This window comes from Nyctibius grandis, chromosome 12 (assembly GCF_013368605.1).
Source record: "Nyctibius grandis isolate bNycGra1 chromosome 12, bNycGra1.pri, whole genome shotgun sequence".
NCBI classification, from domain to species: Eukaryota; Metazoa; Chordata; class Aves; order Nyctibiiformes; family Nyctibiidae; genus Nyctibius; species Nyctibius grandis.
This window is the reverse complement of record NC_090669.1, coordinates 10358391-10380544: the sequence shown is the minus strand read 5'-3', so window position 1 is coordinate 10380544 and position 22154 is coordinate 10358391. Positions and strand designations below refer to the sequence as shown.

At 43.6% G+C, this 22154-nt stretch overlaps 1 protein-coding gene across 1 annotated transcript in view; it reads right to left on the bottom strand.

The window, feature by feature from the left end:
• Nucleotides 1-13981: 13981 nt before the first annotated feature.
• The window catches only part of URI1 (URI1 prefoldin like chaperone), a 42165-nt gene continuing 33992 nt past the window's right edge, over nucleotides 13982-22154 (bottom strand). The window contains exons 7-11 of the mRNA XM_068411520.1: nucleotides 20591-20771; nucleotides 19745-20009; nucleotides 19024-19166; nucleotides 17109-17370; nucleotides 13982-14791 (exon numbers count right to left, since the gene is read on the bottom strand). Coding sequence (XP_068267621.1) covers nucleotides 14603-14791; nucleotides 17109-17370; nucleotides 19024-19166; nucleotides 19745-20009; nucleotides 20591-20771 — 1040 coding nt within the window. The 3' untranslated portion in view covers nucleotides 13982-14602. The remainder of the gene's footprint in view (nucleotides 14792-17108; nucleotides 17371-19023; nucleotides 19167-19744; nucleotides 20010-20590; nucleotides 20772-22154) is intronic.

Genomic DNA, 22154 nt, shown 5'->3' with positions numbered 1-22154 from the left:
ATGATCTCCATGACCTTTAAGCGAGTTGCCAGTAAGCTAATTTACTCACATTGTTACGACAAAATAGTATCTCTGCTGCCCACGTCACATGACATGATCATTACAAGATTTTCCCAAAATGATTAAATTTTGCACATTTTGGCGGTTGAAGACCTCTGTGGAAAATTGAAATTACTAGATTGCTTATCATTCAGTTAACTACAAAGAGTTAAAAAGGCTCCTTGCCAAGGAGGACATCCCAAATTCCCACACTACACTTAACTCTCTTTTTTAACTTAAGTCCCTTTTTTTACTTTATTTTCTTTAACTGCTCAGCCTTTTGCAAGGAATGTTTTAATACAATCATCTTTGCAGTGTCTTGTATTAGCAGGAGGATGTGATCACAAATATCACATCCTTTTGGCATCTTTTTGGCTCTCTGTGCATAACAAAAATGTCAAACAGATTTTAATGAAAGGCTGCATGCTTGTGGGTATTGACAGTTTGACATAGAATCCTAATTTTCAGATGTCTTGTTCTTACTGTTTTTAACACAGAAATACTTGCAGTATAAGAGCAAGGCACCACAACCACGAAGAGCCAGTATTTATATACCGTCGTCCTATTCTCAGTGGGCTCCACTCAGCAACATGCCCAATTTCTGTGGTTTTTGGCCTGAGAGTTTTTGCAGCTCGGCTGCAATCATGACTAATCCCAATTTAGAAACCAAATTATTTCTTTTCCTCACCCGCAGAGCCTGAGCTCCCGCCGCTGCTGCACCGTCGTGGGGGTGTGGGCAGGGGCAGTGGGGCAGCCCCAGCCAGGGATGGGGCACAGCCAGGGGATGCAGAGATGACAGGTGGCCCACGGATGTCCTCACAGGGAAACATGCACCGTCTGCTCGCAAGCTGCAGAGACCATCCCATGAAGGACAGCAGGCACCAGGAGAGGTCTCTGCACCAGGGGTTCCTCGAGGTACCTGTGCACAGGGACTGCACATGCATGTATATTCATATTTATTTATTTAACTGCAGTTGGGCTTCCTCCTCCTGCGCTCTCTGTGCTGGAGTGAGTGACAGCTCTTTGTTTCTCTGTAGAGAAAACGTCAAGACTTCAGAAAAGGGGCGTGTGGCTCCCTCCATCATTTCACTTGACTGCTCCTATCTCAAGCGCCCTGCACCGTTATTATCGGCTACTTCTGCACATGAGTAAGGGAAGATCAGAGCAACTGCTTATTTGGTGAAATATTAGAGAATAATAAAACTGAAAATTAGAGCTGAGTGGCATCAGGAAACTCCACTGGGTAAGATATTCTCCAAAGTTTTTCACAGGCAAAAGTTTAAGCTGGCCATTATCTCCACCAGCTTTAAAATCCCTCATGGCCATGGACTCCACCAGGTCTTCCCCTTGTACCCCTAGAGATGAGTGGCTCAGCTCCAGGACTTCCCTCCCACAGCAGCATGACAGAACGGCTCTTCCTGGGCATGTGCTCCTTGGAAGTGCCCCACTCTCCCCGTATGCTACGCTGATTATCCTCTGTATTAATGATGCCTCCCAGCTTTGTGTGGTGAGCAAGTTTAGTCAGCACGTTCCCTTGTCCTCAAGACCAGGTCCAAGGCCAATCCCAAGAGGCAACCACTGGCTTCTCCCTAGGCCGGTGCTTTGTCTTTCAGCCCCTTCTCCCTCCCCTGTCTTGCTGTTCAGGTACTTATCTTGTCTTAATAATTTCCCACGTGGCACTGTATCAAATACTTTACTGTGAGAGATGAGATCTACTTCATTTCTTTTATCTAGAAAATCAATGATCTTATCAAAGCAACTTATCAGATTCGTCTGGCGTAATCTACGCTTGGTAAAGCTGTGCAGCATTTTAGACCATTTTTGCAATTACTTCTTTGGTTATTATTTCTTCAAAACCATGTCCCAAGCTTTGCAGCCGGTGGATCAGCTCAGCAGCCTCGATGACATGGCTTCAGTTCTGCACTGCTGCATGGCCTCAAACCAATCCTGTGAGGGCCACCTTCCTCATACCCTTTCATGTACTCGGATGAAAAAAGTTACACAAAGCACATATTTTTTTTGGCTGAATTACTGATTATTTTATTTGATGGGGTCTTGTTCACCTAAGGCTGTCCCGTATCTCATGCCTCCAACACCTTCTCTGCCATTCTCCATTATATGTGCAAGTTAGATCATCTGGGATAGCCTTGGGACATCACCTTTGTACTGTTTCCATGAACCTACCGCAGAGACACAACTCCAAAGAACAGGACACGAGCCCAGCTGGGCTTCAGAAACCCACGCCAACACTACTGTTTTTTTAAGGCAATTTAACAAAGTTTGCATCGCTAGTGAAATGCTCGCTGCAGCTCTGCAAATAACACCAAAGAGAACGGATCAATATAATGCCCTATCGACAAAGTCTGAACTATAATGCATATATTTTGTGCTTTTTTATTGTGTTCATGTATGTTGATTCATAGCTGTTTTATCAATAAAAAAATGCTGCACAAAGTTTTATACTATAACTGTCACCAAAAATTATTTGTTACCAAGGTAATAACAAATTTTATGTGGACAGATGTGGTAAGATGTTGAACTATATAAAGAGACAGAGAGAATTTCCTGCTCTGTACAGCACCAGCCTAAGGAAAGCTGCTAATTTCTATCCACTGTATGGAGTCTGCAGGTGTGCACACTTATATCTATATGCCCATGCTCATGAAGGTCCCGTAGGCGTTTGCATCACATATTTATAGAACTATTTCCTCCTAAAAAAAAGGTGTTAAAAGGCCTACGACATGCTTAAAACAAGAGAGATTCAAGAACCATGAAGTTAAACAGTTATCAAACTTGGAAGCCGTTAATAGCCTCTCATCAATTATACCTCGGAAACAATTACAAAGGGCCAAACACTGCAGCCCTTCATTGAGCAGATCTCCCCTCGAGGTCACCCGGAGGGTTGCTCAATTAAGAGCTGCAGAATTTGGCCCCAAACTTAGCAGTTTAAGTGCTGTGGTGTCTATTTTTACAGCAGAGGCTTTGGTGCAGGAGGTCCCCGGCGCGGCCGGGAGCCGTCCCGCTCCCCAGCAGCACGGCTGCCTGAGCCTGGGCACCAGAAAGCCATTCCTCTCCGTCCCTCTGTTAGTACACAAACAAAACAGCAGAACTTTTCCTTGCCCGTGCAAAATAGTTGGAGTTAAGGTATGAAGCATGCAAAAATAAACCCCTCGGAATATTTAATAAAATCTGTTTGATTAAATTTACCAAAATGTACCACAAACTTCCAAAGGGAAAAACCTCAACTTTTGAATGTAAAAAAGATGTAAATATATTCCTGGTAAACCTGACCTTTGTGTGCTATACAGAATGACTACAGTCTTGTGTTTCAAAGATATTCTTCCTTGAAAAACATCCATTGTTATGGCATTTCCTTGACTAAGTAGAAATAACAGACGTTATGCTTCAGCTGTACACAACAATATTATTTCTTTTAATATATAAATGTGCCAAAAGGTACGTATATAAAGAACACTGATAGAGTTCCTGGAGCTGTTCTCTGCTGCCTATTGTTACAAACAATAATTTGAAGAGAAGAGAAAAAAAAAATCCCACAAAGAAGGATTTCAGCTTAACACAAGCAATACTCCTCCTGCACATCTTTCCTTTTATGCAGTTTTGTTTCAGTGATTTGAGCATGTTCTAATTTTGTCATTCAAGCCATCTGACTTTCACTGCTCTATACAAACAAAACCTAATTTAGTCTGAGATGTTTTAAGTCATAACAATGACGGATGGCCAAGGTTCAGGTGTGCTAGAATATTTAAATACCTAGTCTATATTTTCCTGATATGAAGACAGGCAGCTTTTTGTACTCTGATTAATTATGATTTTGTGTCTGAAAAAAATAGCTCTTTCTATTCTACATTATTAATTGGTTATTTAATTAGGGATTCTGGTAGCTTCAGATGTTGGGTAGCTAAAATTGTGCTGTGGTTTAAAAAAAAAAAAAAAAAGACTAGCTCCATACTGTTGCCTTTTTGTATCTTATGAAGGTCACAATAAGATGTGATTGTTTGGCACAGCAGCAGTGAATTATGCCACCCAGACAAGCTTTTAACCTATGTGCCTTCACTCTGAGTGAGACACACAGGGATGTGCTCTCTTTAAACAGTTCTCTATTGAAGAGGATTCAATCACCATAATGAATCTGAGGCCAGGCAGCAATCTTCTTCACTGAAAGAATTTCTAAAAGATTGTAGAATTTGTAAAACGAACAGCTCACAGACTAAATGGCTGTGTGGGTGAATCAATTATTGCAGGGCTCACAGTAGTCATAATATTTAGTACATATCATAGAGTGTTTCAGGTACAATAAGATATGCTAGTTTTTTCCCATTCCTGCTTGAAAGTGGTATGTGCTCCACCAACTTAGTCAATCTTCAGGATCTAGTTAGAACTAGTATTAAGTCAATAAAAAAATCCATCTGCAGCTGCAGTGCATGTACCAGGATCCGTGGGACTCGCGTTGCTAAACGGTAATTGTATTAGAACGTGCACCACTCAGCTGCTCATCGGGAAAACATACGGTGTATCGTGAAACGCAAAACACACCAAGGGCTGAAATATTTTGAGAGGTAGAGTAGGGCCATTGCCAAACAGCTCCCTTATTAATACAATAATTATTTTATTTTGACAGCACCATTTATAACCATATAGTCTGTGTCCAGCTACCCGTATTTCCATTAATCAATGGATTTGAAGACAACTGTCATCATTTTGTTTTATTATGACTTATAGGTTCATTGCAGTTCACTTATAAGTTGCAATGAGCAAGACACTGGTGAGCAAGAGCTAGACCTTTGCGGGCTGCCAAGTGGTCGTGCCCGGTGCTGGCCTGGATGGCAGCAAGCAGCCATGCCCTGAGCAGTGCCTGTGGGGACCAGGGGCACATGGGACAAGCTGGGATGCCGAGGGGGGCAGCCGGGCAGGCTGGCCACTGGAGAGGTGCCACTGGTTTTAATCCACGCTGATGGATTAAAAATCTGGACAGGCACTTTGGCTCGTAGGTGGGACGGTGCTGGGATGCTATGGGAGAAAATGGGAAGGGCACGATTCGGCCTTGGGAAAGGAAATATTTCTGCTAAAACAAAAAGCCTTGATGGCACCAGTGTACAGATCCAAAGAGGCGGAGGACCCTTCTCAAACCTCCAGCCTGGCCACGGGTTTGCAGCACCCACGCTGCACCCAGCAAACGAACCGGGACCCCGGCATGTGGCTCTGTGGTCCGGCCATGCCATAGCCAAATCACCGTGTCACGAAGCCATGTCGGAAACCGCCAGATACACTTTCACGTTGCCTACAACCTCCCCTAAACCGCATAGGGCTAGATGGCGAACAGGGTGTCCCTTTAATGAAACTACAACATATTAAAAATTATTACAGCTCCGTCTTTTCAGGTTTTAGACAATGTAATGTGATTTATTCAAAGAAATGCTGATGATTAGACATTAAATGGCACTAAATATTCCACTTCCTCTGCGCTGCCTGATAAACTGGTTTCATTAACATTATAAGTAACAAAAGTTTCCATTTCAGTCGGCCCATTTTGTTTTCCTCGCGATCTAAGTTGCAGCTGCACGGCACTATATTACAGGGACCGCGCAGAGCGGCAGCTTGGGGCTCTCCATCACTCCCCGTGGTTAAAGGGACCGAGCCGGCTGCAGCAGCACCCGCGGGGCCGTTCCAGCTTGGCACCCCGGCCCCCTCTTGCCGCGGGTCCCCGGGGCCACCCCCAGCACCCTCCCTGCCCACACCAAACCAGCACCTCTTCACCCCCGTCCCCAGCCCACGAGGGACACCCCCAGGGCACGTTCAGGGCGTTCATCCCCCGGGGCTGGCACAGGCGTCCCAACTCCACCGACATCGCCATTGCTTTTTTTTCCTTCGAGAGGTTTTTCTTTAGCCGCGAAGTCTCTCCCTATTAAATCATGTGCCTCAGCCTTAAGTGCAGGTTAACACCATGCCCTGAGTGGAAGCTGCTGTATTTGTCAAGGATACCTCCGTGATTTATCTCTGCCAGCCCTATAGAAGAGCTCACATCTGGACACACGGTGCCTCTATGTCATTTCCAAATTCAGCCGTTCTGCCTGCTCCCTCAGACACCTCACTCAGGGTCTAAAACTGCTGGAATTACAGCTAATTCCCAAGTCAGACCCTTATTTCAGGCCCTGCCCAGGGCGTCGCAGCCCTGAGGTGCCAGGTAGGGATGTTCTCGCATGGCACCCTCCTGATGCACTGCGGCTCACTCGGTCCTTTCCCCAGCCTTTGGTCACGTCCGCCTTCCTTCAGGGGAAACCTCCCTTTGCCACAAGACATGGAGACACTTTTTGAAAGACCTTTTGAAAGTAAGACTGCGATTTAAGCACACTCCAGCCGATGCTCCACTATTTAATAAAACCTCACTCCTGCCCTTGGGCAGTGCTGGGGTTGGTCCAACCACCTCCCATCGCTCACTACGCAGGAGAAAACATACCTTCTGCACCCTCAAAACGCTGGCTCAACGGGGCAGAGCAGCCCCACTTGCTCGGTGTAAGTCTGCAACAACTCCAAGCACACCCATGGGCTCGCTCTGGATTCACCGCTACGTACCCAGGTGCTGGACTTGGCCCCCATCCCATGGGACGAGCATCAGCCCTCGCCCCTTCGCCCCGAGAGCACCCCAGCACCCGCACAGAGGGGACCCGGCACGCCGAGCTCGGGCACTGCATCCCTCCCTCCTCCTGCACCTCGGGTGGTGTCTCCACACACACACACACAGATATTTAGATAGCTCTATATTATTGTTTATGTAAAGCCATAGCTTTCCCTTGATTGCAAGGCATGGTGGGGCTGCTGATGAGGTTTGCTGTTGACATTTCTGCATTAGCTGGCTTTTGTCAATCCTGGCAGGCTGAGAAATTCTATCTTAAGGGCTGTTCTTTATTAAATTTGCAAGATACAAAACTGTGACTGACTCTTTCCTTTGGTGAATGTATAAATAATAAATCCAGATCGCTAAAAATAACAATTAAAATATTGCTCAAATTTAAAAGCAAAAAAAAAAAAAAAGTAATTTTCAGGCAGCTTCGTGAGGGCTGTGAGAGCGGGCAGAGGCGGTGGGCAGCGGCCCTCCTCGAGGGCTTTTGACAGCTGTCAATATTCAAAGTGCTTGAGGAGGGGGATGGGGTTGGGGCAAAAAGAGCACGCCTGAGCCGAGCTGCTGTGCGTTTCACCAAACTTTGTCACAGAGTCTTTTATACAACTCCTTTATGCGGGATCTGTGACATAATTCCTATTTTTTTCCACCAGCCATTATATATGATAAATAAAACAATGCACTGAAAACACTGAAATCTCTCATCAATGTCTTTGTGAAAAGGGCCCAGATAAATGAGTCTTGGAATCAAAGGCAGATTACATGACTGACCATGTATCATCCTCTATGTATTGAACATAGTCTTTGTAAAGATAGAGCGGTAATAAAAAGTGGTATTGTGTGCTGTGAAAGGCTGTGTGGGTCTGTGCATGACTAATCTGTCTTTCTGCATTATTTTATTCAATCTTCTCTGACTTTATGCCTTTGACATTTTTGCTACACTCAGTAAATTTGAGTGAATAGGCAATTTTAAAGAATTTTTATAGGGCTTCAGAGAAGTCATACGCAGACTGTATCTTTGTTCAGATTTAACAGTTTAAATATTTCCTTTGTCTAGGATGCAGAGTAATCTTTAGGCAGAGCAGAAGAGGGGGATGGGGTAGGAAATGCCTAAACCTCCCTTCATATTTTGGCAACCTCTCGGCAGAGCCGGCGGCGGGAGCAGCGCGGCGGGGCCAAGCCGGGCGGGCGTGGGGTGCCCCGGGGAGCAGGGGTGCCGGATCGGGCCCCGCACAGCAGCCAGCCAGGCTGTGCTCAACTTTGCCACCTCCGCCGAAGGGCTGCGGGAACAGCGGCTCCCTCCACACGACTCAAGTGGGAAGCAGATGAAATGTTTAAAGGGCTATTGTGAATATAGGCTTAAATATGATCCTCTTGCATCAGCCAATTTCTCTGACAAGATATTGCAAGGGTTGCTGTTTCTTAGTAAATAATGATTTTATTGCATCTCTTTAATGAACTGATAACGTGATACACAGTAAATTATCTGCATCTATAACGTTACTGAGGATAAGCAGCGTGGTTTTAGTAATTTATACCACAGAGAGACATGCATTATAAAAATAGGAAAATTATTTCCTTTGTTAAATTGTGCAGAAGTCTTTACCTGAGGAACACCAGACAGATTAATCTCTGGAGATCCACTCGCTTGTATTTAAGCTGTTGAACTGTTCGCTGTTTTTTCCTCAGAACAGTTGAAAGAAACATTTTGCGAGCCAGAATTGACACTGTGGGTATTGTTCCTGCTCATACAAGTTATTAAAATAATTACTAAGCTATTTTGAGGTAACTTGAAGCTTTCTTTAAAACTTAAAATCCAAATCTGAAGGAATTAGCATAAATGATTTGCATTGATGAGAACTGCAGTATTGCAGACAGCTCACGGGGCACCTCCTGGCAACGCATCCCTGATCGCTCACCGCACCCCCGGGCGCTCGCTCGGCCCGAACGGGGACCGAGGTGGGGATCGCTAGGTGGGATGGGTTTTGGCTGTGGAAACTGGGGGATGCCACGGGTTAGAGAAGCCATTGCTCGTGGGGGGCTGCAGAGAGGCTCACGCTGACCCCGCACGGCCCCAGAGCAGCACTGGCAGCGGCGGGACCTGCAGCGTCACCCCGCGCTGCAGTGCTCTGCCCCACTCCGCAAGCAGAGGCAATTTCTGCCCCTTACCCTGCTCAGGTGAGCCCAAAACTGTCTGGGATGTAGGGTGGCTGCAGGCACCTGTGGTGCTCCCTGCCACGGGGCGCAGCGGGGTGCTCACCTCCCATTTCAGCCCGGGCAGGGGCCAACGCTGACCTTCCTCAGCAGCTACCAAGCGCCCAGCGTGGCCTGGAGCCTGGGACTCGTCACCTGAGCAGGGGCTGGGCGGGTGATTAATCCCCGCAAGTCATTAGTCTCCCCAGGGGTAACACCAGAGCAGGGGACCACTTGCCAGAGGGAGTTATGATGTATCGGGGTTGGTTTGTTTATCAGTTTGGGGTTTTTTTGGGGTTTATTTTTTGTTTTAGTATCACCATTAACCTTTCAAAGAGATCAAACTGTACCGACGAGCCGGGATCCCAGAACACCCCACGGGCTGGGTCGCCCCATTAATCCACAGCCCATCCTTCTGAGAGGAGCACATCGCACGTTACAATCTTTCTAGACGTAATCAGGCTTTAGCATCTTACTTCAAAATTTTAACTGGTAAAAATTCCCCGTCTCAGTGCGAGATCACATCACATATTCCCTCTGCCTTGTACAGCAGGGATGGAAAACCACTACTTTTTGTCCCTGCACAATGCTTGATGAAAGTTTCTGAAAACGAGCGCTCTAGTAAGCTTAAAAATGTAGGATAATATGATTCATTTATAGATCTCTGATAATAGCTGCGGTTTCTGTTACTCCGTTACCACATCAAGGATTACTCCTGCTCCTTCAGGAAGGACACAGCACCCTCGTCCTCACCAACCATTACCATGAAGCGGGGTGAACAACAAACGCACATTACCATTAGCTACATGGAGCAGTTCCCATTGATTTATGACGCTAAACACTGGAAGGCTGGATCAAGCTGCAAGCCCCTTTTTCACAAATATTATTTCCACGAGACTGTTGTAAGAATATAAGGAGCCACCTCACCTGGGTTTGGTTTTGTTTACAAAAAAAATGTTTTACAACTTGCAGGAATTCTCCCCGATATTAGTTACTAACAACCCCGCGATGGCATTTGCATTTTTATAACCTTGTTACTTAAAAGTGAAACAGCAGAAGGAAAGACTCAGCGACAGCGTTCCCCGCGCGCTTTAATCCCAGCCTGAGCTTTTTATGCTTGAGAGCACCTTATGATGCTGTAACTAACCTCAAACCTGGAGCAGCGGGAGGGCAACAAACCCCCGAATAGGGGACGTCGTGCTTTACAGCGCGCTCTCCGCAACAGCATGAATGAAGGGGGGGGGGGGGAAAGCCCCGTTGCCTTGGAAACCCTCCGGGCTCGGTAATTATTACTGTAACTGTCTGCACACCCCACCTATAACGGAGATGAATAATAAATCGCCGGCGCTGACTGGCAGCTCCCCGGCCTCGCCTCTGCTCAGCGCTGCTACCTACCGGCGCGCGCCGGGAACCGCATCCCGCGCGCGCCCGCCGCCGTGCGCGCCCGCGCATCTCCCGCGCCGGGCGTGCGCAACCCCCGCGGCGGCGGAGCGGGCGCCCGGGGAAGGGCGATGCGGAGCGGCGGGCGCCGAGCGCGGCTGCGGGTGGCCGGTTCCCGTGGCCGAAGCCCCGCCGCCACCGCGGACGGGCCGTTGGTGCCGGGGTGCGTAACGCAGAGCACAGCGCGCTGCCATGGGAAGGGTAGTTTGTTTAGACGTTCGAAGACTCGGAGTGATTTACTGGATTTGATTTAAAAGACGCAGCGGGAGTTGGCAAAATTCACATATCATGGGGTTAATGTGGGTTAGAATGGAGCTATTTGTAATACAAAAATATTGCATACCAAATACACACATCTGATTTCTTTTAATCCCAGCTCATTTTTTGCAACATAAATCACTTTGTTAAAATGAACAGCTAAAACAGCTGGTTTAGACAATCTTGAAAGATACAAAAATCTGCTGCTTTAGATGCTGTAAGTGAGCAATGAAAAGTGCTAAGTGCAACTAGTCTTACAAGAGAGAGGGAAATAAATCCAGTTTACCTCTAAACACACGTCACGGGCTCCACCGACCCAGGCCAGGCCTGCAGCTACAGGCGTAGACCCGGCTGCACAGAGCACACAACGTCCACTGCCTTCTTCAGCTTCTCCAGGCACCAACTCAGCTTTGGAGGGGAAGCATCCCCCACCACACAACCCCTTCTCTGGGTACAGGCAGGTGCCCAACTTACTTGTGGCCAATTAAAGAAGATTAAAGAGCCAAATTTGCCTCCCAATGAGGAATGGAAGTGGGGCAGGTAATTTGCAGTGCATAATTGATGCAATCATGGCCCTGCAAAGGGCTGTGTGGGGCAGCTGTGGAGTGGTGGGGCATAGCAGAGCAGAGCCAGGCTTGGCACGGCAGTGCTGGGGCTCATTGACTTGTCCCCATGGCTGCGCAGTGCCCATGCAGACAGCTGCCACCACTCTCATTTCGGACCAAAGACATCTTGTGCAGCAATGTCTTTCCCCATTGTCTTCTCCTGCTGCGTTTCCACCTGCCTGGTTGCACTTTCAGCTGGCACTACTCGCCTGTGCCCGAGAGGGCTGGGGACACCGGGACAGGGCTGGAGACAGGGCTCCTTCCAGCACGTGTGTTCCTGTGCCACCATTAAGGGTGTTTCAGAAATAGATTAAATTGTACCCTTATTATTTAAGTGAATAAAATCTCTGCGTGCAGCATTGGGGGCAAAAAGACACTCATCTCAACAGATTAATTTACTACCAGGAACCCTACATGCCTCAAATTTGGGGCACCGTTGCTTCATCCTAGTGTTTGCTCCATCTGCGCGCTGGTGGCCATCTGCATCCGCTTGTGGGCTTCAGCGTTGCACAAAAAGCAAATTTTAAGTCCTCGCTGAGATGGGCCTTCACGTGACCATTTTTGTATGCTGTCTAGGGTTTTATCTGCTGGGGTAATTTCTTTTTTTGTTTAGCATTTGCAGATATTCTCCAGAAATCATAGAGCCGTTTCTTCTTGCTATAGGCACTGCAGAGTGAATCTACTGGTAAAGCCCAAGTGAAGAGGAAGGATCACTCCAGCCTGCAAACCCTCTGACTATTAAATATACTGCAAAAAGGGCACAGACACACTCAGGCTCCCGATTAGGGAAAACACTCATGTGCTTAGTTCTAAGCATGTGGTTAAATCCATTCTTCTTTGCAAAATCTCTGAGACATAGCACATGCCAAAGTGCATTCCTGAGTAAGGATGCTTCCCTGAACCGAGGCCATAATTCATTAAAACTCAAGGTGCATTTATCCTACTTTCTCCCGTGAGCAGGGATGTGAAAAAAGGGGAGGGGGAAAAAAGAAAACAAGCAAAGAATGAATTTTGATTTGAAACTGATCTATGGTGACAAGGGGCATTTGGCTTTGTTGAAGTAACTAGAAGTGGGAAGTGTTTCAGAAGGTATCTGAATAAATCTTTTTAAAGGGGTTTCTCTCTTTCTCTCCTTTTCCCTCTAATTACCCATGTCTGGTAGTCTTGGATCTCAACCCCTTGTTATTTAAAATACATATTCATGGCACTATATTTTACAGTTGCACTGTTCTGGTTACAAAATAGCTTCTACTTTTCTAGGACATAATTTCATTTTGTTTAGCCAAGAATTCATTAAAGAAGCTATAAATAACCTCCTTTAAATATTTAGCCGTGAATAGAGGGTGGACTGGCATTGATGGCTTATTTTAGTACTAATGCAATATGCTTTAAAAAAAAATCCGCATTTGAGCATGAATCAAGTTAATCATTAACACTTTCAACGTGATTCTCAGGATCCGCTTAAAATGGAGATTGCCCCCTCCCAGCCAGTGAGTTTCGGGCACGGGAGGCTGCACAACTTTCTCTTCCGTTTTTCTTTCAGCAAAACAGTTTGCTCCGTATCGCAGGGAAACGCAGCCCCGCGGCTTCGGTGGCTGCTCCCCCAGGCAGGGACCTCGGCTGCCGGCCCCATCTTGCCCTCCTGCTGCCACACAACTCGACCAGCATTTTCTGCCCGTGAAACTATGCCACCTTCCCAAACACATAGTAGAGAACGTCAGTTAGATGGAGCGCAGCCTTTTTAAAAAGTCACCTCAGAAAAAGAAGTCCCAACGCCTCCACCTCCCTTTTAAGCGCAGAAAGAAAAAGGTGTTGGAAAACGGGGAGCTGGTGATCCTGTTTTAACGCACGAAGCTGAGCTACGAGCTCATCTGCCGTGATCTGAGCGCAATGGATGCGAGCGCAAGGCACGGTTATCTTAGGGGAAGGTGAGGAAACGGCATTAGCTGACACCCTGCTCGTGGATGGCCAAGGTCTGGAGAACCAGGTGCAGGTGGCTCTTGGGCTGCGCATTTACAAAGCCACAGAACTACAGCCAAAAGCAAATCCTTCCTTACACCTCCTGAGTCGTCTTGCCTCACTTTTTAGGCTGTGGTTTGACAATGTCAGCTGGAGAGTGACATCAGTTTAAGATACTCCAGCTCCCCATGCCCTCTGCCCATGTTTTCCCTCATCCTTACTCAACACATTACCCCTCTAACCGCGCTGATACAGACATGCTGAGAGAGAGATGAGGAAACTCGCTAGCTTCAAAAAACCATGCACAACTGTTGAAAAAAACGCAAAGTTTGTTTTTTAAACCCAGCTCCGCCACCTATTACTGTTCAAGGGGTGGCCCCAACAAAAGCTGTGTCAGCACAAGGGAGGGGATGGCAAGAAGACAGCCAGGAGCTGCTGGGCAGGGACTCCTCAAGCCAGGATTGCTCCCAGTCAAGAGAAGGATACACAAAACTGTAGCCCGAGTGCTACAGTGCTGTTGCATTTTGAAATAAAGTTGAAGCATTAAGACATTTCTCCTTAGTGCTGACTCCCTCCGGGCATTCCCAAGACAATGTTTTCTGACTATACAAAAGAACTAGGAGGTTTTGTAATCAGAGTCTGAGTTTATGCTTCTCTCCTTAAGAGCATTCAATTTCCATGGACATTCACTAGCAGGAGGTTAAAACACAACGGCAGAAGAGAATGGACTGCTTTTATGTCCATGTGGTAGTAAACACTTCAAGCTAGAAATGCAAGTTCAAAATAAAAACCTCTCCATGTTGTTTCCAAATTTGTAGTAAAGTAAAAAAAACACACGACTTTCAGAGCTTTTTTACTGAAAATTTAATTTTACAAAATACCCTTTTCCATCAAAGAAACTTCCCTGCAATGTACATGAACCCAGCGTTTTATAGATCTGTACAGTGAGAGATCAGAGAGGTTTGAAAGAAGGAAAAAAACTTTTAGCAGACACCTAGTTGCAAAACCTACAGCAATGTGAATACAAGTGTGTCTTAAAATGCTAAAGCAAGTAATGCAATATAATTGGTGGATCTGTTTGAAATGTGAAAAGTTTCCTTAAAATGGTCCATATGGTATGTAGAACATCACAGCTGGCACAGAACTGCCTGTATTTAGGTTTAAACACAAAAACAATGTATGTAAGGAACAGTTTTTGAAAAAGAACCCAAGTGCTGCTATCATAAGGCAAACATATACAAAGGCGCTGACAGCACACAGGGAAACTGACAAAGAAAGATGAATACTCAAGTGTTCGTACACTGAACTTTTTTTTTTTAAACGTTGCCAATAAGCGTCTAAAAGATAACCAATGCCAAATGAACACAGGACACCCTTTTAACTAGCTAGGTGTAACGCATACAGTTTTACATAATCTCCACAAATGTGAAGCCAGGCGTGAGTGCTCCAGCTTCGCCTGGCTAGGCAGGACCTAGTTCGTCTGCCGCATTCTGGCAGCTTTGAATTTTGAAATCCTCTTTGTAGTTTCTTCTGATGCTTCGGACAAAACTTCCTCTGATTTGCGCTCCAGAATGGTAGGCAGGACTGGGTGAGCAACAACTGGATGTGGTATTAAGGAGGGAGATAAAGGCTCCTTCTCTATAACAGTTCCGGAAAATGCCTACAAACAGAAGAGAATACTCAAAATGAGCTAATAAAATGCAAATGTGAAGCTATGCCCATAAGGTCATTACCCTGTATTAGCCTGATTAGGATTGTTATTTCTTTTAATCAAAAGTAAAGAAATATCTTTAAATCAATGATCGTTCCTTGCATAAGTAACCAAATTGTAATTAACCTCAAAATACAGCTTGTTCAAAGATGACTGAATGAAAGACAGTGTCTTAAAAGTACTACTTAATCTCATCCCTACTGCATAAATGATCTAGAAATTTGCTTCCTCACTGACACATGCTCAAGAAAGAAAACAGCTGATGTAATCTATAGTTTCATTTTGGATAAGAAATGGAGAGGTTTTGCAAAGTTGGAGTATGTCAGCATTTCCATCATACGTCATATTTTATGACTTAATATATTCTAATTGCATCAAGCTGACACACTGCATACAAATTGGCAAGCACATATTTTGTTTGTTCTTTTCTCCTTACCAAATATGATCAAAAAATGGTGAAAGCAATTTATATTTAGGAGAATGGCAAGCTTGCTTCCAACTATTTCTCTCTATAAAAGGTCTAATAAAAACATTTAATGTTTAAAAATGATAATTTACAGGCAGACGATTATACGACTCAATCCTTTTTAACTTAGCTAAGAAATGACCGTGATTCTTGGAAAACACTGGAAAAAAAAGCAACTCAGAACTACTTTTCACAAACATATTTAAGAACAAATCACCCTACTACGTATTGAAAACTGAAAATCCTGAATGCTTAAGGACAAGGTAAAAAGCAGTTTACATCCAAGGTTTGATGCTCATGCTGGGCACAAAGGAATGCACACCAGATTTATTAACTATGCTTAGTTCTACCTTTTCGTAACTCAGTTACCAAGAAAAACAAGGCAAAACAAACCAGCCATTCTTTCTTGCAGGACCTGCAAAAAAGCCTTTTTTTTGTTTTCTGCTCCAATAGCCAAAGTACGCCTAAAGCCATGCCTGTACACAACTGCACTGTTCTAATAACACGCTCATTTTCAAAAACAGGTAAGCAAAATAACACCTAAGATGCCTGTGGTAAAATTAGAAACAAAAAGAAAAAAGTTAGTGTGTTGCAAATGGTAATGGAGAAATAATGTATTTCAAACACCCACAAAACCAACCAAAAGCAAAACAGCAGCATTTAAGAAGGCATGTCTAACTGGAGGTTTTGCTCACTCTCCTTCAGTTACCTGGAAAATACATTATACTGTAGAAAATAATCATGCCATATTCAGAAAACGGACTAATGGGTAACATCGAAAGTGTACTTAGATGTTTTATAAAAATATAGCAAATATATTCCAGACAGTATACAACGTGAAGTGCTAACTCTACAGATGGATCTTCCACCACGAATCTTCGCATCCTGCCTGCGTTCGCCTGTAGCTGTTTGTATGAAAAATGATGATAAAGAATAGCTTTTATAAGGAATTTATTTCTTGTCAAAAATAATTTTTCTAAAAATAGCGTTTTCATTGAACTTGCCCATTGCACTGGGAACTACTGAAAACTCAGTTTTGTCTAGTTTGCAAAAATTAATGTAAGTTCTTACAAAATAAAAATGAAAAATACTCTACGCCATGAACTTCAGAGCAGCGGCTACACTTAATTCCTGTACTCATCCAGCCACTAACCAACTGTACATTGTCCCTTATGTCGTACAGTCTCTTTCCTTTATGATGAAGCCCTGAACTTTCCAAATGTGTGAAAATGGATTTGTTTGGGATCACTAATGGCCCTAATCTGGAACAGGATGAGTAGAGGTGTAATGCTTCCTTCCACAGGGCAATTCCTCTGCCTTTGGTAAATCCAAATAATAACTCAGCTGATATTTGTGTGTTTTAAAACGTAAAAACACCACCTGGAAACTAGCTGTCTAGTAGCTGTGCAATGCAGGTTACAAAGAATCAACTCTTCCTTCTTACCACTATGATGCACAGATTTTTCTCTTTTTTTTTTTTGTTAATCCTGCTGTATATCCTGCAGGGAAATTTTCAGGATGACCCAACAGACACGACACTAGTTTCAGTAACACCAGCAAGTGACTACTTTGTCAGGTCTCTATTCAGGTATCGGGGAAGCCACCTGGCTCACCTCCTCCCCTCTGCCCCTAGGATGTGTACGACAGAAGCTTGCCACCTGATAACGTCCTTCTGAAGCAAACTAGGTAGGAGTTAGAAAATTATTTTAAAGAAATCAAACTGATGGTATAGGCAACTACAGTCATTAGATGTCTTGTTTTTATCCCTGCCAACAATCAATAATTAATTAAAAACTGTACCTCGGTTGTCCCTGAAGAGGGAGGAAGCTTTTTCGGTAGCTCCTGCTGCCCCTCCTCCTCCTCCTCTTCCTCCAGTATGCCTTCGCTGTTGTCACTCTGAGTAGCTTCATCACAGCTAATACTCCTCTGAACTCCTCGTCTGTCATCAAACTCAGCAGCACTGTTCTCACTGGTATCGCTACAAACACTGTTCTCTCTGCTTCGAGACTTCAAAATTGATTTACGAGGGACATATTCTCCATTCACAACATCAACAAAGACTCTGTAAAGGAAAACGTTAGCTTTAATAAACCATTTCAGGATCAGATGACAAATTTACAGTGATCTTGCTTTGTCTTTTGTACAAATTAATTTTGATGTGCTTTTCCAACTTTTTCGCTGCAAAATTACAATACTGTACCTTTAGAGGCATTTTATTTACCAACGTACAAGAACCAGTTCTGCAGAGCAAACACTGCTATGCCCTTTATTCAAGCATTAAGTTGGTACACTCTTTCAGCAGAAAATGTATAGCTCTTTGAGAAGTGTTAGAAAACAGAATAGTGTGAGTTACAAAAAGCTAGGAAAAAAGGTAAACTAAGCGATTGTCAGGGTTGTTTCTGTGAAGAGAAACGGAAGAATACAATAATGGAAGGTTTTCTAGAATGAAGTCCTTGTCAAATGTAGAATATAAAAACAAATACTTGAAACATGTATCACACATGGAAAGGATAAAGCTTTTTCCTGACGAGTGCCATAATCTTCTGCCTTCAGTTAAGAAAAAATTTTTTAAAACATCAACTTTTAAGATCAGATCAACATGAAGACACTTTTCAACTATTAACAGACTGTGTAAACTGATAAAGAGGCCTCTTCCTACAGTTCGTACTCCATCTCCATGACTTAAAGAAGTCAAGGGTGGGTGAAGGAGAAAGAGTGGCATTAGAAGACAGTGCCAATTTTATCCAACTCATAAAGGAGGAGCCCAATGACTGGATGAGTTTTAAGGGTGTTACTTGTTTCTTAACAGCTTTATTCATCAGGCACTCATGCGAACACTTGCGTATCTCTACAGAAGATGGAGTTCCTTTGCAGAGCTCAGGGAGAGCACCATGAAAGAATCCTTTACCTCATCTTCAGCCCCAGCAACTGTAATTACAGGATGGGTTTTAACTTTTCACACTTTGTGACACATTTTTAAAGATATTTAGGTGCCTGAATACACTGACATACAAATGCAGGGTGATTTTCACAAGCACTTAATCAACCAATCTAATAAGTGTCTGTGTTCATCTTTAAAAACCTGAATACTTGTTTTAACTCTCCCGTCACCTTAGTTTAGTATTTTATACAGTCCTCTAAGCCCAACACTGTTTTTCGAGGAGCATTGGTGTTCTACAGGTGAGCACTTCTTTTTCTGGAGAATAGAGACAGTGACGGACTAAAGTCAGGGAGAGGGAACATAAGAGAAACTATGCAAACCAAGACCTCAGTATACTCTGAAGACACTGGAAGGAAGAGACAAAACCCAGCAATAAGTAACTGGGAGAGAAGGAGTATTACAAGTGATAGATCTGGTCAGCTATGTTTGAAAACAAACAAATGACATGGAGTTAACCAGAATACGTAACAAACTCCTGTATTCCTTTATGCAGATGATATGTACTGGCAAATCTACCTCAATTTCAGAAGCTCTGACAAAGTAGATAAATGATGAATTGCTACTTGGAAAAGGAAATTTTAAGCTCAGAAACGTTTTATGGACATGAAAGCATGGGCAACCATGCAGAAGCCACAAACTTTAAAGTAGTAAATTCAGTTCCAGCTGTTTCTTTCAGGAAATAGGAGGCTTGGTTTCATACTATAGGTGAACAGAAATGAAAAGAGAAGGTCTGCTAGTGGGAAAGCTCACAAGCCAATGCTATAAATTACACACCGGTAAATGTCTGCTGGGGTTTTGATGTTAGGCAGTTCTGGAGTCGCATGGCCATTGCCATTGCTGTTCTTCCTTTTACGCTTGGCCTCTTCTTTCTTTTCACTGAATTTCAAAGTAGTATTTTTTCCTGTGTTTATTCTTACCTAAAAATTGAACACAAATGATGGGCTAGACCATAAAATCAACAATCACCAGGCTGCAGATCAACTTCTGACGTTCTCCTACCCAAGCAGTTGGGGACTACGAAGCATAGATAAGTTAAACAAATGTATGAATGGTAACATTCATAGTGTGAACTGTTTATTCTTTACCACTTGCACTAGGCTGGGGCATTTCTTTGCACTAATGTGCACAGACTTTGCATATCACATATGACAATTTGCTTATTCAAACTCTGCTTAACAGCTAAGCTGCTGAGCAGCCAATTTCAAGTAAAGTAAAAAGTCATTTTCAAAAACTCCTAGACAGGATACTACCTTTTACAACAGCCGGAAGCCAGAACAGCAAGGTATGTATTTGAAGATCATTTTTTTAATACCATATTTGAAACGGCAGGATTTAAACACGGAGTTTCAAGCATTCGAAAAAAAATCCAAATAAATGTCACCTACAGTTAGCATTCTACATTATTTACATTATCTAAAATTTTCTATTTTATATATAGTATCTATGTTTTATACGCAATCTCTTGAGAGAAAGATAAAAATTATGAAGTACAAACCCTTTTAGGTTCAACAGTGTGAGAGAAAAAAATAGTTGGAACAGAGTTCTCTCCAACATCTATGTCATCTTCGTCATCACTGTGATAATAAGTAGAGCCGTTAACTCGGCCACCAAACAAGTCTGAATTTGTTACTTCTTTATGGAAGTTGCCCTGAGTAATACAGTCTTCTGCTCTGTACGTCCCATTCACATCTGTCTTATCTTCTTTCTCCTCTTCAGAGGAGGTTGTATCTTCTCCATTTGTCTCAACTGTATCAGGCATCCTATGAAATGAAAAATACCTACATGAACTGAGGCCTCTCATGCTCTTGAGACACAAGCATGCAAAATAATGAACAAACCTGTACATAATTTTCTTAATCCAGGTACTGTATTTTTAGCCAGATTGTGGAACCTTTTTTATACTCTACAAGAATGACTATGTCTTCTCCATGTCAACAGGTAATACCAAAACTGTGACATTCTGGTTAATGACATATGTATTGCTTTAGGATCAGAACAGAACTAAGGATGTCATTAAACACGAAATGTGTAACTCCTACGTTGTAAACAATGGATTCTCCTAGCCTGTGGAAAATGGATTTTACTTCCCCCTTTTCTATCATCTTAAAGAAAATATACTACAATGCTGGACTGCCGTGGTTACACAGAGGCAGATTTTAGCACCTTTGGCCTTGCAGTGCATGCTTTGTTCATGCTCCATCCTCCTTCCACCTATTATAATTTTAACTGCATCAGTCTAGTCAGCTATTTGCACTTTAGGTGAGATCCTTTGTGTACAAACAGAATCGCACACCTATAGCTTTCTGAACTCCAAACGCGACTGTGCTACAGCAGTCTGTACCTGTCAAGTTCACCAAGTATCTCTTCTTGTCTCTCGAGCTCTTCTAAGCGGGCCCATAGTTCCTCCTCTGACTGAAAACGGCCCACTGATTTTGTATCGCTTCCATTTGCTGGGAAATCTACCTCAAAAACGTTTGATACTTTTGGCTTTGAATGAGGTTTGTGAGCAGTTCGGTATTTTCCTGTGTAACAAAAATTAAGATGCAATTACTAGAGCAATTGACAAAAAGTCAACAAAAAACATTGAGGGGAAAAAAAAGCACAAAGGAACTAAGGACTATGGGCAGAACATTTTCCATTTCAGATTATTGTTTAACTGTTTAAGTGAAACTGTCAATGACCCAGAGCACCAGCACAAGATAACAGTCTCTGGATGTTACAGAAATACTGAGGAAAAAAAGCAGAGATGTTTATTTACAAAGCAGGAGACACTGCCCCTATGACAGTTTTATTACTACGTGGGGTTTTTTACCTCTTGTGCCAAACAGTAGACTTTGATTTGCTCTGATAGATACCAACGTGTGAATGTGACATTTGCTCACCATCCCATTAACAGCACATTTTATTAACTGAGAAAACAAACCTAGTTTGTACTTTAGCTCATTTTGGACAAAGTCACCTATATTTAAATAGCAGTCTTTCTGGTTTGGGTTGAATTTTTTAAAATTTACAACGAAGATCATTAAAAATGATCTCCAGAGTCATCTGGAAAATCTGACCAAAATCCAGTCATTATGAATCACCTATTTTGGTGAAAAAGACTCACTCTGAAAAGCATACAAAAACCCGCCTTTCAGAAATAATAAATATAAACCCCTTTAAAGCTTCAGAGGTGACCTGAGACACACACTTGTGAGTAAATGGTAGTCACCGACAAGTTCTTGCTGGCATTTAAAAGCTTTGCTGCCTGGTGACATGGTGCGTCCATTGAGGATGGGGAATACTTTTTCCTGTTTGAGTGCTGTCTAGCACATAGGAAACAAACCGCCTGCTGACAATACTAATGCTTTAGCCCTGGCTGGGTGAATTCAGGGCAGGACTGCTGCTTTAATCCCCCTTCTCCCCAAGAGCAGCAGCTCCCAGGGGCACCGCCTGTTTCTGTGCGGTCCCAGGCAGGTTCCCGAGGGAAGTTCCCCTCTCTGCCCATCAGCACCTGCACCTCTCTGCAGCAGCGAGGATCCTGCCCCTTCCATCACTGCCACAAATGCAGCCAGCATTTTGGCTGTACAGCGGGACTCCCGTATCTCTATGGGTCTTTATGAAACTCTGCTTTGTGCATCTAATCAACAGTAATACAATGCCTTCATCACTTAGCATCCTTCAAGTTTTAAAATATCTTGCTATTAACCAATTATGTGGCCATTTTTTTTAAATTTTAAGAACTCAAGTCTTAAAGATATCCTTATTCAAATACGTCAGCTTATACTTTAATCCTGAGTTAAACACAAATTCAATAGCAACATAAGAAAGCAAACAGGTGACTGTAAGTACTGTTGGAATGTGCCCCCTGCTCTTCCACGGGACAGCATTTTTCATCATCTCATTAAGAAAAGGCTGAAATGTAT